Raw genomic sequence first — 19,736 nt, 5'->3', positions numbered from 1 at the left:
ATGGGCTGAGGATAACTCAAGAACGGCAAATCGTATAGTAATAGTCTATGGGTCAAAATAAAGCTTATAATAAGAGGGACGCGAATATGAATAGTTTAGTTAGATAACAACTATAAAATAAAAATATACACATAGTATTGGTCCATAAATAGTCCTCAAAAGTTACCATTCATAATTCTCTTCGGGATATAACACAGTAGTGTTTGTTTATATACGGTTTCCTTTACAAGAGATATGTAACTAACTCTCCATCAATGACTAAACTTTACTTATTTCCATGAAGTGTATTTTTTGAATTGTAGTGACATTTAAGTCCTCTGACCTATCAAATCTAAATCACAACATGTTTTTCTTAAGAAATATCCTTTGACCGTTTTAATCCATAGTACAAAATACAACAGAATGGTGTAAGACTCATTGAAATAGAAATGTAGATATTTCAAGACTGAGTTTGTGCGAAACATAAAATGGAGGATAAAGTGAAAAATGGTAAACATTTTTTTCTACAATGTTATTTAAACAAACCAGTAGGCAGTAGAATAGAATTAACTACTAATTATAACAAAGACTATCAAAGATTAGTGTGTTGCATAGTTAAATTTAAAAAAAATTATTTGATGTAATCATGTTTCATCACCACTCTCAACAACTGAACAAACTTAGTGAGAAATAATCAAAGTCAAACGGTTTAATCATCAGTACTAAGTAGACTCAGTGAATATTAGTTTGGGATATGTTAACGATACCGTATGTACATACAAATCAAAATGTATATCATTCAGACCAACTTACCTACCAAACACTGAACTGATTTCCTTTAAAGTATATTCACAACTAATCTTAATTTAAACAGTCAGATTACACCAATAACGCTTTTTGAAAAAAAAAACAGACCATTTAGTACATGATCAATTAAATAAAACCCGACTAAATAAGTTAACAGTGGATCAACCTGTTTACAGAAAGACAATGTTTTGCTAAATGCTCATGAAATTGCTGCAGTACCCGCCCACGAAGAAACGGGAAACAAATCGAGCAGTATATTGAATACAGTGGCGCCAAATGAAACTAATCATGATACGAAAAATGTTTCTAATGAATCTAATGATCAAAATTCTGTAATTGTTCTGTCAGATGCATTAAATGATAATCAAGAATCCACTGATTATGATTCATGGTCTGCCAATGAGGTTCCAAAAAAATTCAAGCAAACTGTTTCACAAGAATCGAAAGCTGGTGACCTCAAATCCATTGTCGTCGATCCTCATGATCTCGTCAGTTCTAATGGATTCCCTGTTAAATGTGACAAACATATCGCATTAATAGTAACTTGGCTATATGAGGATTCAACAGTCTTTCGTGGGGGAGGAGGAATTCGAGAAATTTAAAATCCGGATATCAACTCCGGATTTCTCAAAAAGGGGAGGTGTTATATCCCCTGGTGAATTATGAATGGTAAATCTGAGGTCTATTTATGGACAAATATAATATGCCTATTTCCTATTGTATGGTTGTTAAATAACTGACCTGATCGTATTCGTGTTCCTCTTATCATAACCTTTATTTTGACCTTTGAACTATTATTATTGATTACTTTCCCCCTATCCACAGCCACATTGGCCAATTATTGTACAAATGTTATTTTTCTATTTTTTGGTATAATTTGGTCTGTTTGGTTAGTATATAAACCCAGTATGCTTGTGAATAATGATTCATATTGCCGAGGCTGTTGTGTTCTGGACTTAACTGGCTGGGCTAGGCAGAAAGCAGGGCTGATACGCACTCAAGACTGCTCGTACGAGTTTATGTATCATCACTCCTCTCTAATTGCACGTTCATATATATTACGAGGGCATACGTTATAACAATATACTTGCACAAGTAGGTAACAATCGAAACAAATATATTAATGAGAAAATAATCACTACAGAAACGTTATGTACCTGAATTAAAAGCAATGAATAATTGTCTCTATTTCACAACTTCACAAACCAATAACACAATTAATGACTTCTGTTACTATTACCGGTCCCCTGTCCCCTTTCCAAATGAAGGCATATAATCTAGAGCGGTATATATATTACTTACCTTATTATTTGTTGAAAAGAATAATCTTAAAAATTCCGGTACATATCTCAAATCTATTGCAGGTTTTGCCAATAAACAATTCCAAATAGGCTGAAACATATGATTTTCTATACGAAGGAAAAAGTATACAGAAATAACAGTATGACAATAAAATAAATATAATCCATAAGAAATTTTTGTTCTGATAATAATATCTTTAATATAAACCAGGAAGGTGATTGATCAATGAATTAAAAGAAGAAAAAAGCTCTGAGTCCACTATTTTACTCGAATAATAATAGCCATCTGCTGAGCTTACATTGCATAAGTCAAATTAAGATTTTCTAAAAGTTCTTATACACAATAAATGGAGTTCAGCACAATTATTTTCTGGTAACTTTTAAATGATTTTCCTTACTACTTATGAGTACTGTTTTTCATAAAGAAAAAATCATTATAGTTTGTGTAGACTCATATTCATAGAAAAACGACTTATTAAATAACTGATGTTTTGAAAGAAAAAACTAGGCTAAATTAGTAACCAATTACAAGGTTTATTTATGTACACAAGTATTTATGTGTAATGCTTTCAACGGAACTGAAATGGGAACACGAACCAACAAATTAACTGATAGAAGTCAAGTGTGATCAAGCATTGACACCTTAATTCACATAAATTCTTATATTGTCTTTGTAATTTGAACGAATTAAATCACATTTATACATAATCAGAAATAATTTGAGTCGTGGAATTATTTACAAACATTCTATATATAAAAAATATGATAGACAATACTTTTTTTTCAAGTGACAATTTCTAATACTCCATGTAAAGATGATTTTAAATTATGTGAACAAATTTTGTTATGTTACGATGGGGACATTTCAAAAATACTATTAATTTTGTTATGTACTTTTAGTGTTCTATGAAAGATAGAATTCTGTAACGGTTTATGCATGCCCCCAAATGCCCTGGTACGGTTGAGGGTGAGAAGAGTCAGCGCTCTCTCTCCAAATGCTCTCACATGGTCACGTGCATACAACCACTGCCACGGAATTCCTACTCACTGACTTTCCGAGGCATTACTGTTGTTTACGAAATTGACAGCACCAAAAGCGAATGTCCGGCGCTTGAACAGGGTTATTGGATACGGAGGATTTGCCTAGAGGAGTTCAAAAACCCTGATTCCAAATCAATGATCCACATGGGCTTCAGGATCCTAAGGAAACAAATAGCGTATGAATCAATTGTCAGCCACCGGCTACCATGGGACTGCATCTCCGCACGTTACTCTACTGCCTTGTGCATTAGACCTTCAGGTCAAAGGCTCGGATAGTGGCTCCCTGAGAAAGGCACGTGCTTCGGTTCGGGCACACGGGCAGTATCACAGCCCTCACACAAAACCAGATGGTTTATGTGGCATATATCTATTTGGTCCCTCCTTGTACCAATGTTTATGTGTTTAAACAAATAAATAATAAAAATACTGCAACCAGTTCAACATATCGAATTCCTAAGAAAAAAATTTTAGTGTGAATTAAAACAAGGTTTTTTAACATTGTAAAAATTATCATGTTGATAATCAAGATTAATTCAAAGGGTATGCCTCATACAAGTGTCGAATGAAGAGTAAAACAATAGAATCGCCAAATAAATCCCAACTTATCGATCTATCTACTTTAGGTAGTGGTAGTGTAGTGTCGGTTACTTTTATCCACATAAGTAATAAATGGTTATGGTCAGGCAGTGAATGTATTTTGGCAGAAGATCGATAAGGAAAGAACAGGAACGAAGCGCAATCGGTATGAAAATGCATGAACAAAGAAATCAGAGAAGATGGATTGATATTTACAAAAGGACCAGTCAAGATTGAGACAGTTGATTGATATTTTGTAAATTAACTGTTTACTGTACGGTTATCAGATTTTAGTGAGATAGTTTGTAATTTGTGCTTAAATATTCGATTGTTCCCATCCGTGTTCTTGTTCACTACAGTAGTAGTGGTAGTATAAGTAGTCTTATAAAATTCAGTCACCAATATTATACGCACGTAGTACAAGAAAACTTTCAGTTTATGGCACTAATTTGAACATCACTAAATTGATCAAGAAAACTAACAAATACAGTGATTCATTAAAGTTAAGATTCGAAATTACGGCATCGATCAGTGACCGTCAGAATCTCAGTGTAAGAGAAGGCTTTCTGAGACTAGACGCATACTGTTTGATATATGTCAACAGTAGGGAATCGATCCTTTATAATACTCAGCTGTCCTAGAAATATAGAACAGCAAAAGCAGAACACCTTGCAATATTCTAACATACACAGATACACCCAGGAAAAAGTTAACCTACCTGGTTGACTGAGTATTTTTAAAACTCTGATAAAGAAATTTGCATGAATTTTTGTTAAACGTCCACCTGAATCGATGGATATATGGAATGATTTAGCTTTACGACTTCCACCACCGAAAACAGACCCACCACCATGTGACAAACTATTGCGTAATGTATCAAGAACAAAAGCAATCTAGAAATAATAAGAATAATAAAAATTACCAAGATTCATTGTGAGAGCTCTTGTTTGATATGTAATACTTATTATGACTATTGGTAGAAAAGGATAAACAATGGTTGCTAACTAGTCAGAAATTTCGGTAAGTTACAACCGAATTAAAACTAATAAGAGAAAATAAGATTTTAATGCATATTTTTGGAGGGACACTTCATATAATAGCTTCTTTGACAGGTACACATCTGTGTAGTTGGCTTCGAGTTGCATTTTGCGTGACGGCCAGTGATACTACTAGGTTACCTTAACCGAAGTAAGCGGAGAGGAGGTTCAAACCTATGACTTAACAGCTGAAAATCGAGTACTTTTGCCACTGACTGAACGCTTCACTAGTAAACATTAATATAGTAAAATGTAATTTCGATCATACGTAAGGTCCTATTCATTTAAAAATTGAGACATTAGTACAAACAATTTTTAGTTAGTCTGTTCTGAAAATTGAATAGTTACGATCGCTTGTATTTATCACAAATAAGTAAATATATGTATTTCCAAAAAGGTACGCTGAGTATAGTTGCCTGTACCTAAATAGAAAAAATGTTCTCAACGTGTTTTATAAAAACAAGTATTGAATAAATTACTTGCGGTACGCCAAGTCTCGCAGATTCGTAGTAGGGATAGTCAGAATAACTTTACATGCTTGGTTCGAAAATTATACAGACTGTTGGACAGTTAAAATCGGTAGAATATTTATAATAAAACTATTAAGAGAATCCATATTTGATATGAGCTTAATATTACTTACTTACGCCTGTTACCTCTCATGGAAGAGCATAGGCCGCCCTGGAGCATTCTCCATCTAACTCTGTCCTACGCAATTCTTTCCAGCAGGAATAATTTCTCAAGTACTAAACAATTTGCTTTGAATTTATCCATAGACACATAAAGTCCTACTCACTACCTTCTCGTGGCATTACTGTTGTTTACGAAATTGAGAGAACGAAAAGCGAATGTCCGGCGCTTTAACCAGGTTGGTGGACACGGAGGGTCCACCTAGGGGAGTTGGGAAACCCTGATTCCAAACCAATGGTGCACATGGGCTCCAGTATCCTGATGGAACGAATGGCGAATGAACCTTCTGCTGGTCAACGGCTACCATGGGACTGCATCTCCTTACGATGCTCCACTGCCTTGTGGATCAGACCTTTAGGTCAAAGGCTCGGGGTGTGGCCCCCTAAGAAAACCACCTGCTTCGGTTTGGGCACCCGGGCAGTATCACAGACCACACACAAATAAATGAAATGATGAATTCTATTGACGATACTATTCTCGCTCACACTAGAAGCAAGACAATTTACACTATTATTATTATTATTACCATTATTATTATTATTATTATTATCATTATTATTATTACTATTATTTACTACGTCGCTTTTTCACTCCCTTTATTCCCAAATTGTGTATCCTTCCTTTCCAACTTATGCAGTAGCTCGCCCATGGTGGAAACTCTGTCCTATCTAAACGATCTCCAGTCACTGTCTGGTTGAAAGTGAATGCTTCCACCGATTACGAATACTGAACCAGTCTTTCTGAAACCACGTACACCGTTCAAGCTGGCTTCCTTCAACGTTCGCACACTAATGCAGATCGGACAACAGATGGGACTGGCTATATCTTTAGAAAGTCTTAATGTTGATGTTTGCTGTCTATCCGAGACCCGTATTCAAGACTCTAGTGAAGTACTACAAATTCGCTCTCCATCTGTCGCTTCGAAAAGCTTGTTTCACGTGCGCTTATCCGGGGACTCTGTGGCATCTTCGTCTGGTCTTGCAGGCGTCGGTGTTGCACTAAGCGCTAAGGCTGAGGCAGCACTAATCGATTGGATCCCCATTAACAGTCGGTTATGTGCTGTTAGATTAGAAAGTTCCATCAAAGTGAGAAGAAACCGGCGTGAGAAACGGTGTCTTTTCGTCATCTCCGCCTATGCCCCGACAGATTGCAGCCCGGATGCAATCAAGGATGAGTTTTACCATCAGTTAACAGTTCTTCTCCAGAAAGCGCGTTCGACAGATATTGTAGTATTAGCCGGAGACTTGAATGCTCAGGTCGGGCGTCTAGGCACAGAAGAGAGTCGTTTAGGTGGCCGATGGGGACTTGTTGGTCGCAGGACAGATAACGGGGACCGTTTGCTGCAACTGTGCACAGACCACAACCTGTTTCTGGCTAGCACTAACTTCCGGCACAGTCATCGCCGGTGTGCCACCTGGCGTCCTCCCTCTGCATCTCAAGCCTGGACTCAGATTGATCACATCGCGATCAGCTACCGCTGGCGTGGTTATGTACAAGACTGCCGCTCCTTTTGGAGTACCTATACGGACTCTGATCATGCCCTGGTCTGCGCCAATCTCACCTTACTTTTCAGTGGCCGAAGAATTGACCACCACCAACGGATCGATGTTAGTAAACTGGCTGCAACATCTGTTGCAAGTAAGTATCGAGCGGAGTTAGCCTCTAGGCTAGCTACCATCCCATCGAAAAGTATAGATGAGCATTGGTTGCATCTTCACGACGCCATGAAAATGGCGAGTAAAGCCGCTTGCGGCTTCGCGAAACGTCCCGCTTACAAGCACTGGGTTTCTTCTGGCTCCTTACAACTGATGGAAGCCCGTCGGTCTACTCCGGGTGACCGTGAGTTTGACCACAAACGAAGGCTGTTACGTAATGAAATCGGGCAAAGCTTGCGTAAAACCCGAGAAGCCTGGTGGTCGGAGCGTGCTAATGAGATGGAAGCAGCAGCTGCATCTGGTAACTGCCGGAAGCTCTTCCAACTCATCCGAGCCACTGGCAGCAAGAAGTCTGGTGTGAGTGAAACAATCTACGAGGATGATGGGATGCCAATCACTAACATCTGTCGACGTCTTGGACGATGGGCGGAATTTTTCGAAGGGCAGTTCAACTGGCCTGCTGCTCCGGCAACATCAACCAGTTTGTCCTGCCCCACATGGCCGGTGACGACTGATCCAACAAACGAGGCGGAAGTCCGCAAGGAACTCCAACTCTTGAAGCGCTACAAATCACCGGGCCCAGATGACTTACCTCCGGCTCTTTTTAAAGATGGTGGTGACTTTCTGACTAAGGAACTGACGGTGTTGTTTGCAAACGTTTGGGAGCAAGAAAGTGTTCCAACATCATAGAATGAGTCAATAGTCGTCCCTATCTTTAAAAAGGGTTCACGTTGTTCCTGTAACAACTATCGGGGGATAAGTCTACTTCCGATTGCGTCCAAACTATTGGCTTCTGTCATTCTTCGTAGGTTGTTTAAAACCCGAGAACGATTGACTCGCGAGGAGCAGGCTGGTTTTCGTTCTGGTCGAGGATGCATTGATCACATCTTCACCCTCCGCCAAATGTTAGAACACCGTCATACTTATCGCAGGCCAACAATCGTAGTGTTTCTTGATATCAGGGCTGCCTTCGATTCGTTGGACAGGACTGTTCTCTGGGATTGTCTATTGAAGAAGGGTGTGCCTGAGAAGTTCATTAACATCTTAAAGGCCCTGTATACGAACACCTCAGGCAGAGTGAGGGCATACAACCACCTTTCTCCCTTGTTTCATTCGAGCAGTGGGGTTAGGCAGGGTTGCCCAATCTCACCATTCCTCTTCAACTTTGCCATCGATGACATCCTGGAAACAGCTCTGATGGATGTAAGTAATGGCGGTGTGGATATGTTGCCTGGAGAACGACTTCTCGACCTCGAGTACGCGGATGATATTGTCTTACTGTGCGATAATGCCCAAGGCATGTAATCCGCACTTAATCAGTTGGCAATCAGTGTCCATAGGTACGGCATGTGCTTTGCACCCTCCAAGTGCAAAGTACTCCTACAAGACTAGCAGGATTCTCATCCTGCACTCACCCTGGATGGTGAGCAGATTGAAGTAGTTGAGAAGTTCGTGTATCTAGGCAGCTATATAAGTGCTGGTGGTGGCGTGAGTGATGAGATTGATGCACGTATAAGGAAAGCCAGAGCGGCTTATGCCAATCTGGGCCATCTTTGGCGCCTTCGTGATGTTAGTCTGGCTGTAAAAGGTCGGATCTACAACGCGTCGGTGAGAGCAGTTTTGCTCTATGCTTGTGAAACCTGGCCTCTCCGAGTTGAGGATGTTAGACGTCTCTCTGTGTTCGATCATCGTTGTCTCCGAAGGATTGCTGGCATACAGTGGCAACACCATGTTAGTAATGCAGAGGTTCGGCATCGTGTGTTCGGGCGCAGAGACGATAATTCAATTGGTGTCACCATCTTGAAACACCGACTTCGGTGGCTTGGATATGTTTTACGAATGTCGTCCCAGAGACTTCCACGCCGTGCATTATTTGCCGACTCTGGGACTGGTTGGAAAAAACGGAGAGGAGGTCAGTGTATGACATGGTGTCGTGGCATGAAAGAAAGCTGCAAAGGGCTAGCTTCTGTTGGTCCTTCACGACTCCCTGGCTGGGGTCCGAGAGATGGTGCAACACAGTGGCTAGAGACGTTGTCGGATATGGCTCAGAATAGAAGCCAGTGGCGATCCTGCTGCAACCTTCTTTTACTTTCTACATAAAGAGTGGTTCTAACTTTCTTAACTGAAAGAGTCTTCTGGTTGTACATTTTAGTCCGCCTTATCTTTTCATCCCTTCTCTTCCTACTTTCATTATTTTGTGTGGCGCATATGTATCTGGTGCCCTTTTGTACCAATATATATGTGTTTAAATAAATAAATAAATAAATATAGACACAGAAAACGTGTTTCGGTTGAGCATTATGTATGTTTTTATGAATAAAGGATAGGGAATCGCGCTATACTCTCAAGTTACATCACGTCCTGGTGCGAACTTCACGAATTTCAGCCGAATGACGATAACAATTCACAATGATTTTAATCTCTTATGAAACGAAAGCTTAATGGTCAAAGTATTCCGGTTTTAACTAGTAAGTTAGAAGTTCGAATTTTCTCAACCTACTCCGGTTTAGGTAACCGAATAGTATACAGAGTGGCTTAGAGCCGAATACATAAGCATATACTTGGTAAGTTTTATATCGATTCAGCCGAATTATGATCATTATGACTACTCATATAATCACTAATTATTGCGCTAGATATCCTCTGAAAACCCTTAATTTTCCCCCATTCTTAATTGTAAGAGTGGTATTTCACAGAAGGACTGTTTTGAAAACCTAAATTTGAAATATTGAAATAAGGAATAGTATTATTCTTGCATAGGATACAAGATCTTGAGCGTTTCTGTTGAGTCGGCTTCCGGAGAACTTCAACAGAGCCTCCAGAAGCTTAAAAAGAGCCCCAGCCAATCAGAGTACGATGGAACATTCTAGAGTTCCAACGTGGCGTGCTACTATTGGTCGGTAGCATAATATGTCGTTAATGGATTGGCTGAAATAGGATGTTGATTTAACATACGCTAACATCTATAAATACCTATGATTTTCTGTACAAAAATGAACCTTGCATTAAAGTGTTTCTCTCATACTCAACCTACAAGACGTATCAGTTTCACGAGAGATATCTAAATTTTAATATCGGTCGACCGATTTAAGCTAAACGTCATTTGCACGATCAAAAAACGCAACTAATTGGTATGTAAAATTGAATACTGAAAAATTTAGGCATACTTGTTGGCCTTCAGGAAAATGTTTAAAAGATTGATTAATTCGTCTTTCTGAATGATCATGATTATTAGAGGTTGTTGAATTGCCAGAGATATATAAACTCAACAATTTTCGATACATCCCGATAATTGTTTTAGCCATATTTCGCATATGTTTCGAGTAACTCGATAATCCAGCCACAGCATAACACAAACAATTTTTTACATAAAACATTTTCAGAAATTGAACAGGTTTGACAACATTGGAATTATTTTGTTCACAATCTTCTGGAACTTAATTGATGTAAAATAATAATTATATTGATGAATTAAAAATATATTTATAATGAAAAGTAGAAAGATTTCCTCAGCTAAGAGGTGACAACAATAAACTATTTATCTGCACAGGATGCCCCCAAATGCCCTGGTACGACCGAGAGTGGGGAGAGTCTGCTCTCTCTCTCGAAATGCTCTCACATGGCCACGCGAATACAGCTTCTGCCGAGGAAGTCCTACTCACTGCCTTCTCAGGGCATTACTGTTGTTTACGAAATTGAGAGAACGAAAAGCGAATGTTGGCGCTTTAACCGGGTTGGTGGACACGGAAAGTCCAACTAGGGGAGTTGGAAAACCCTGATTCCAAACCAATGGTGCACATGGGCTCCAGGATCCTGAAGGAACGAATGGCGTATGAACCGACTGTTGGTCAACGGCTACCATGGGACTGCATCTCCTCACGATGCTCCACTGCCTTGTGGATCAGACCTTTAGGTCAAAGGCTCCGGATGTGGCCCCCTAAGAAAACCACCTGCTTCAGTCTGGGCACCCAAGCAGTATCACAGCCCTCACACAAATCGAATGAGATTGGTGAGGCGCATATATATCTGGTGCCCCTTTGTACCAATATTGTGTGTGTTTAAATAAATAAAATAAATAAAAATAATTAGTTTGAATATAATTTAATGGGTAGTTAAATTGATAAGTTAGTTGAATATGTGGATGTGTCGTGTTTGAGACAGTAGGAAGGTTTCTTACATAATTGTCTTGACTTTTGACACTGTTGGAAGAAGTCGCTTACCACTGACCTAAGTAGTGTGAGGAAGCGTAGTGTCATTGGCTGACATACCGAAAAAGAATGAATTTTAATCCAACTAAACAGTTATATACACGTTTATTTATTTAAATTTAGACTGTCTTTTTTAGGCGGATTAGTAATACAATACCGTTCAAATAAATTAACAAACAGTGACAAATTAAAATTATAAGTCAAATGCATCATCTACTGAATCCTTAGTGATTTGTTTTTCATTTAGTAATGTTGACTATATTATCCCGGTTTTTTATTGAAATGGAATAAGGGAAATAACAAGTGAATTGAATTTGTTTAAATCTATTAATTAATACCAAAATGAAAAAGACATTTTGATCGCGTAATCCAATAATAACAGGTTGTGAATAAAGTGTTACCAGATGCACAGAAATACTACATTCATAAGACATTAAAACATTCAACAGTTTATAACCATTCACCTAGGAAAATAATGTAATCATAAAGGAACTTCAATTTCAATGTGGTCGAGTGATCTTTACATTTACTTATATGATAAATTGCTGAAAAACATATATTATAACACAAAATTGATGTCTAAAAATTATCTTATATGAATTATCGCATTTTGTAACAGTACAGAATGACTTTGGCAGAGTTGCGTTCTCTAAGTTGGGTGATTTGACCGACTGAACAATTAACCTACCTAACTCAGTGAAAGCAACCCCACTGAAGTCATACTCCTGAGCTACAAATCTTTGCCATCATATCAAACAGAGAGGGGGAAATCAATGAAAACATGATAGTACTTAACTGAACAGGAAAAAACGCAGAATAGATAACAATATTTGAGAGAGATATAGAGTAAAAATACCAATGCCAGGATTTGTATATTGTCAAAGATAAAGTCTGAGCTTTTCTTTACTAATTCTGAACATATTTACTACATTATCCAGAAATTCAAAACCTCCCTTTCTAGAAGATTAACATAAAATTGTGGTTTGAACGCGCTTAACATTTGTTTAATGTTTTTTCCTAAAATAAGCGTCACAGTGGACGGCAGTCCAACATGTAAAACACAATTTAACCACACAATCGGCAAACTTGAAGAAGTATTGGTCTTAACAATTACTGTAACTCATTTATGAAGTAGGTATTTTATGTACTCTGTGTAGATCAGTGATACAACTAACCAGTAACCTAAACTGTAGAAAGCACGTGAAGTTTGGAAGCCAAATATCACAATTCCGTAAATCGTTACTAGTTTTACTCAATACAAAACAAACTCAATAAAATCTAAATTTTCAGTAGAATTATCAATAAAACTTCATTAGTAATACTAACATAACATGAATTTTGTAATAAATTCCACTAACCAAAAAACCTTCTCAACAAAAAAAACACCGATATTAAGTGTTAAAGTAACTAGAGTGCTCTCATTAGAAATGATTGTCATGTAAAGTTAATGTTAAAACAATAAGTTTTCATATATCTAGAACTTACAACATTGAAGATAGTAATATAACACATGTAGAATGAAGCATGGATCATATGTACAATTAATTTCGACAATCTTTGAATCATTGACATACGAATTTGAAATAGTCTGGATTGTAAAATTAAAGTAGAATGATTATCTTTCTTCAAAAGACAAAATAACTATCACATCAAGTTTATAAATTTTTATAAAAACAAACAAATTTTTATAATAAAAAAAATTTATTCATAATGATAAAGAACTATTTGATGTAAGTAGTATTGAATTACTGATACAAATAATCAGTAATAAGTACTTATATCATTAATTTTAGCCATCTTACCATTCTAACAGTCGAAAATTCACAAATTATTCTTTTCATTTAATTTTTTATGTATTACTTATTCTCCGCCTCTTTATTCGAAATTATTTATTTGAAAAATTTTCATTTCCATTGACTTAGTTGATCAAATGGTACTACACAATAATGGGGGTGGGATAGAATACAGTGAAGCCAGAAAATGTCATGAAACCTGATTGACTAGTCGAAGATGAATGTCTTACTTGGAAAAAATTATAGATGATTATGAAAGATAGGAGAATAAACGCTAAATCATAAATGAAATGGACAGATATAGATAGAAAGTGAAAAGTAATAAGGCAAATATTTAAGAACGAGCAACACAGTGGAAACAGTGTGTGAAGATTTATTCATATTTAGGCTAATTATTCCCAAGTCTTGTTTGTTTCACTTCTGGAATTCAGACACAGGTGTATGAAAAATCTAGACACTAACAACACACATCCCAACCAGACTAATAGAGGCAGAAACGTTATTTAAAATAGAAAACAATAGAAAAACTACACCAAATAATTGGTTATTACACAAGAAATATTACTTTATGCACTTACTAGTGAAGAAAGAGAATAAACTCTGACAAACGATAATAATTAACAACACATATAGTATGAGAAAGCTTTTACCATGAGCTCTTTTTCCTTGAGAAAGGCATTGTGATAAGTTCATTAACACTAATTAAAATATTGATGTATGTAAATTAAATTTACCACAAATTGGTTTGACAATAGGAAACAATACCTACATTAGCTGTTTTTAATATATATATAATGATATTATATATATATATATATATATATATATATATATATATATATATATATAATTACAGAAATAGAATAAATTCGTTATTAAACTTACAAACCATTTCCGATATAAAGGGAAGTTATACGCTGAGTCTAACAATTGATTATCGTCTAATACATTAAACAACGTATTTACATTCGGTTGATGTAATAAAGTTGGATGGTTTAAGATGTTATTTTGTGAATCGAATTGATAATGTTTACATAGAGTTGAACCCCAAACAATATACCTTGATGTAACAAAGAGAAAGACATTTAAAGTTTGAACTATATTCTAGCTTAATAAAATAAACGAAATTAATCTTTGTACATAATGAATCTACTTAAATTCATAAAAAGACTACTACTAACTACCTAATGTTAAACGTAGTCAATGTGATGTTTAGTCATTCAAACTAGCGATCATACAGAAAACTGTTCGACACGATTTGTTCAGAAGTAAAATCAGCTACGTCCGAAGTAAAAGACTAAATAAACATGACGTTGGTCACTAACTGGTGATCAATCAGTTGTAAATATTCCAGTCCTACAGGAAGTCAGTAGAAGCCCGAATAACTCCGTGGTAACTTGGGTGACGCAGGTTCAAAACTCAGAGAAGGCATCATTTTCCACAAGACCTAAGGTACCTGATGCTGACGAGTGACAGATAACATTAAACCTAAGTTCAGAATTTCCTGACTTTCTCTAATCACTTTACATAAGAACAGAAATCGGATTTAAAATGGAACTTCCCTTATTATTATTATGAATCTTCAGTTGGCTTTAGGGTGAAACTCAAAACCACCATGGCTTATCTAGTTATTATTTAATAAATCAGGTGAAATCAATAAAACGACTACTTTGTCGGATCTTTGCTGAAATGGAACACCTGTTAATAACTATCCGAACTTTACCAATAATTAAATTACAACCAGCTAGTTTATGATGACAATCCTCTTTAAAATGTGATTATTATCATCCAAAGTACGAATTAAATTTTCGTATACTCAAATTGTAACTGTCTTTATACAACTGTGATACAATTTCAACATTTCACTGACTGATAATATGCAGTGTTTTGCAAATACATCTGTCATTTATTCGACACTAAAAACAAAACGATGTGTCTTAACTGAAAGTTGAAGTACTACAATGTGACATCAAGACATCCAGACAGAAATATATATACATCCATCTACCAATATTGATTCCCTAAATACAGCATAACAGAAAAAAATGAATCTTCAAGTTTACATACAAATTAAGGTAACTGTCATTCACTGACTTTTAGCACTAATTAAGACAGTGGGAATTTTTCAATTTGATTTTCAGTGCATTTTTATTGAGTTATTTAAGCCAATCACAATAGTTGAGTTTATTAATTTTTTTTCAATAATAAGCACTGAATGCAATCGGTATATAGTTGAATGAACACGACGGTGAAATAATCCTCTTGAGTCTCTACCAAATAACTCTTCCTGACAATATTGAATTTTTGGAGTAGCACGGCTAGAAGAGCAATGAACTGTTGTATCACGGTATTGTATCACAGGGTATTAGGGAATGATGGTAAATCAGTTGATGAGGTCATGAATCTTCATCGACTGAGATGGTTAGGCCACGTGTTACGTATGCCTGAACACCGATTACCACGACGCCCAATGCTGACTAGTGTAGGGGATGGTTGGAAAAGAGTTAGGGGCGGCCAAACCAAAACGTGGCATCAGTGCTTGAAGTCATTAACTTCTAGTCTTAGTCATGTTAGTAGATGCAGACTACTTGGTTGGAGTCCGCGTGACTATCGTAACCAATGGTTGGAGACTCTAGGTGACATGGCTCAGAATCGATCACAATGGCGTAGGTGTATACACTCTTTATCTTCCCTTAAACCTTGAGATTAAAATTGCTTCATAACTTCCTTTCTATACCATATCTTTATATACAACCTGTCTTTTATATACTACCACCACTAAATTAACTACTTCTATGAATCCGGTGTTCATCTTGTTGTGCTAACGAGGTATGGCAACTTGGACCGATGTATAAATGTACCTGGTCCTACGTTGTAGCTGACTGACTGACTGATTACGCTATAAAGTTACCGTCATTAGGTGTAGATTTGCTGCTTAAGTTGCTAAAGTTCTCAGTCTGGGAATATTCGCCTTTATGACCCACTTGCTTTTTAACAATCCATCTACGTTTTTTTGAAAGAATACAATTTAATAATATGCTACGCCCTATATCCCCAGTATTGACAGCAAAGAATTTTGTACTGTCAGGGCAGAGTTTCGTTCTTTAACTATACACTGGTTACATCTCAGGGATTATTAGTAAAAGAATATGTTAAACTGGACAAATATTATATAAACGAAAAATCACATTAAATCAATTAATACAATAAAAGTGTGTTGAAAGTGAATTAAACAAAAATCAGATTAAATCAACGTGTGGAACTTTAACATTGATTTCTGCTTGATAAACTATTTTGGGGAATCAATATCCTCCAAGTAAAATGTTCATACAACTTAATATGATATCCTACTGAGTATTATGTGTTACCTAGAATTTGTTCTGTATAGCAAAGCAAAACTGTTTGTGAACGAATAATTGAATTAATAAAGGTGATTTTTTTTTAAAATACACACCACAATTTACCTGGACTGAGTTAATGATCCTGGTGAAAATTTTTCCATAAGATAAATCAATTTGAGAATAATTTGATCTTTCAACATAAAAATGTGAAAAAAAAGTAACGATGGTTTTGCACAGAGAAATGCATAAGAAATGCATTTGAAAATATTGAAATAAATTTGTGACGAACAATTTTCTACTTTATTTCATCATGAAATATTTGAAATGAGTATAAAATTAAGCAACTGCATAAAAATTCAAAGATTAAAACCATTGAACTTAAATATATGAGAAGAAATTATGAATTGTGAGTCAACAGTTGGAAAATGATCGGTTAGATTACAAATACTAGGCAAAACTAACGATGAACAAGGGTAAAATGAAGTGTTACAAACGTAAGTAATAAAGAGACATAAGAGAGTAAAGCAGACAATAAATTGTAATCAGTGAATGAATTTTGAGATTCTTTTCGAACGTCATCTATTCATAGGTTATATTGCATGAACATGAAACATTTGAAACGTAAACGGTGCTTCAAAGTTAGTTGAATAAAAGAATCTACTCCCTATTATTATATGAGTCAGAATTAAACTGAAAGTTATCTACCCTTTATGCTGTGTTTTATTCTAGCTACCAAGAGCTTGGAAGAATTGGATTCTGAACCAATATTCATTAAGTACTGACCCTGACTTTTATCCCATGATCATCATGTCATTTAGCGAGCAGAACATTGATACTGTGAAGGTAATCTAGACGAAGTAATAGATACTCAAACTAGATAATACAACATATGAATACGACCCAATCAGACCGGCCACAAATACAATGCAATAGATCTGTTCTTTTTTGTTGTTACATCAACTAGAAAGAAGAACAGGTTAATTGAACACAAACACCAGAAGATTGGTAGGAAAGTATCAACTTAATGGTCTAATGTACATAACACCAAACTGTTAGACAATGGATTTTACCGACTGTATATTTAGGCAGAATTAAATAGCGGTAACAACTTCGCGTTACGTAATACAAGTTATACATAATGCCCCCGAATGCCCTGGTACGACCGAGAGTGGGGAGAGTCTGCTCTCTCTCTCGAAATGCTCTCACATGGCCACGCGAATACAGCTTCTGCCGAGGAAGTCCTACTCACTGCCTTCTCAGGGCATTACTGTTGTTTACGAAATTGAGAGAACGAAAAGCGAATGTTGGCGCTTTAACCGGGTTGGTGGACACGGAAAGTCCACCTAGGGGAGTTGGAAAACCCTGATTCCAAACCAATGGTGCACATGGGCTTCAGTATCCTGAGAGAACAAATGGCGAATGAATCAATCGTTGGTCACCGGCTATCATGGAACTGCATCTCCTCACGATGCTCCACTGCCTTGTGGATCAGACCTTTAGGTCAAGGGCTCCGGATGTGGCCCCCTAAGAAAACCACCTGCTTCAGTCTGGGCACCCAAGCAGTATCCCAGCCCTCACACAAATCAAATTAGATTTGTGCGGCGCATATATATCTAGTGCCCCTTTGTACCAATATTGTGTGTGTTTAAATAAATATAAATAAATAAAGTTATACATAATCAGCAATTTGAATTCTATTCAGCTATTTATATAAATGAGTACTAGATTGATACCTTATCGTCAAAATATACATATGTACTTTAGTTTCAATATTTTAGTTTACCTACCACCTATCAACTATATTTCTTACAATCTGCATTACTTTTCGGAACTTTTTTGTTGTGACAATGATTTTAACAGTTTAACTGTCTTTCAACCAACTGACGAGATTGAATCTTTATTTTGTTTTACGTAATAGTATTGTACTCTCAAATGAATCCAACTTTTCGGCTGTGGGATAGTTTTTCGTTGAGTTTGACATATCCACATAGATCCTACGCATACCTTATCGTGAAACATTCATTTAAAAATATAAGAATATATATATAATCATTATATAATCATTAAAGTAAAATACTTACCAAGTGAACTCATTGTAGCATTATATACGCTTAATAACCATAAAACTGGAATATGTCTATAAACAACTTTCGGTGCTATAGAAGCTATCTCTAATAGAAACTTGAATAAATATTCTAAAATTAAAAGACAAAAGACAAATACAAACATAAATTCTGTGGTATATAAGAACTCTCGTCTAAATTAGAGCGAATAGTGGTATTTTGTTCATTCATTTTTTTCTCTGAAAATAAATACATAGTGGACACCAGTAGAAAAACATTATAAACAAAGATGGGTGGTGGCCACCATCCATCTCTGCTTATATCGCTTGTAATTTAAGGCAATATTGAGGCAATTCACAAAGGATGTACATATTACCAGTAAGAGACTGATCAATTTGAGTCCTAAACATCAATGGGAAGATTCAAACAAACAATACAAAAATGAATTAAAGCAAAACAGTTATTCAATACGATTATGAGTTACCTTTTAATAAATATTCATCTAAAATAGTTGGAATTTTCGCATTCGTTGATTGTTGTTGCAATGTAACATTTGTGAATAGTACTGTTGTCAAATTAACATATTTTAAAAGTGATTTGAAAAATATTTTTGGTTTGTACGATACAATTAATGATGTATTATTATACAGAAAATGTATAAATTTCGACAAGTATTGATATACTACTGGATAATTTGAATAATGTCTAAGAATGAATAAAAATAAAGAACACAACTAATTACTCTCAATTACTTGACTGTAACGTTGATTATCATGAAAATATGCACGTACAGTAAACAAAAAAAAGTAGAAAAGCAGCATACTCATAGTAAAGTAATGTTTGCTGAAAATGGTTCCCGACCCCTTCAAAACAAAAATAAGCGAAACAAATCATTTACTGTTTTGTTATTTTACTGCAGTAAACCCGCTATCACGTCCAAAATCCCAAGAAGGCAAGATCTTTTCTTTCTGCCGAGGTCAAAGAAACTAACCTCTTATTGATTGGTAGCTCTTTCAAAGACATTGTAAACACTTAAAATTTATACACAATAGTTATTGCTTTTATTTCAATCATATTTGCTCTTTCTATCTCTATTTCCCATAGATATTCTAAGTAAGATGTCTTTTGAACAGGCTGAGGCCCTAGAAAAGGAAAAGTTATGGGTCATTCGAAAGACGTAAATAAGTTTTAAGTTTGAATCATATCTAATGGACAATATTTAGGCAGTTAAAACCAATATTTTTT

General features: G+C 36.0%; 1 protein-coding gene across 2 annotated transcripts in view; it reads right to left on the bottom strand.

The window, feature by feature from the left end:
• The window catches only part of Smp_157140.1 (hypothetical protein), a gene marked incomplete at its 3' end in the record, with an annotated part of 39,402 nt that overhangs the window by 9,519 nt on the left and 10,147 nt on the right, over positions 1-19,736 (bottom strand). For both annotated transcript variants that reach the window (XM_018789618.1, XM_018789617.1), the window contains 4 exons: positions 18,976-19,196; positions 10,254-10,522; positions 4,423-4,597; positions 2,089-2,195 (listed from right to left, as the gene is read on the bottom strand). In XM_018789618.1, the coding sequence (XP_018655043.1) occupies positions 2,089-2,195; positions 4,423-4,597; positions 10,254-10,522; positions 18,976-19,196 (772 nt within the window). The remainder of the gene's footprint in view (positions 1-2,088; positions 2,196-4,422; positions 4,598-10,253; positions 10,523-18,975; positions 19,197-19,736) is intronic.

This window comes from Schistosoma mansoni, chromosome W, assembly GCF_000237925.1.
Source record: "Schistosoma mansoni strain Puerto Rico chromosome W, complete genome".
NCBI classification, from domain to species: domain Eukaryota; kingdom Metazoa; phylum Platyhelminthes; class Trematoda; order Strigeidida; family Schistosomatidae; genus Schistosoma; species Schistosoma mansoni.
This window is presented reverse-complemented; position numbering and strand designations above follow the sequence as displayed.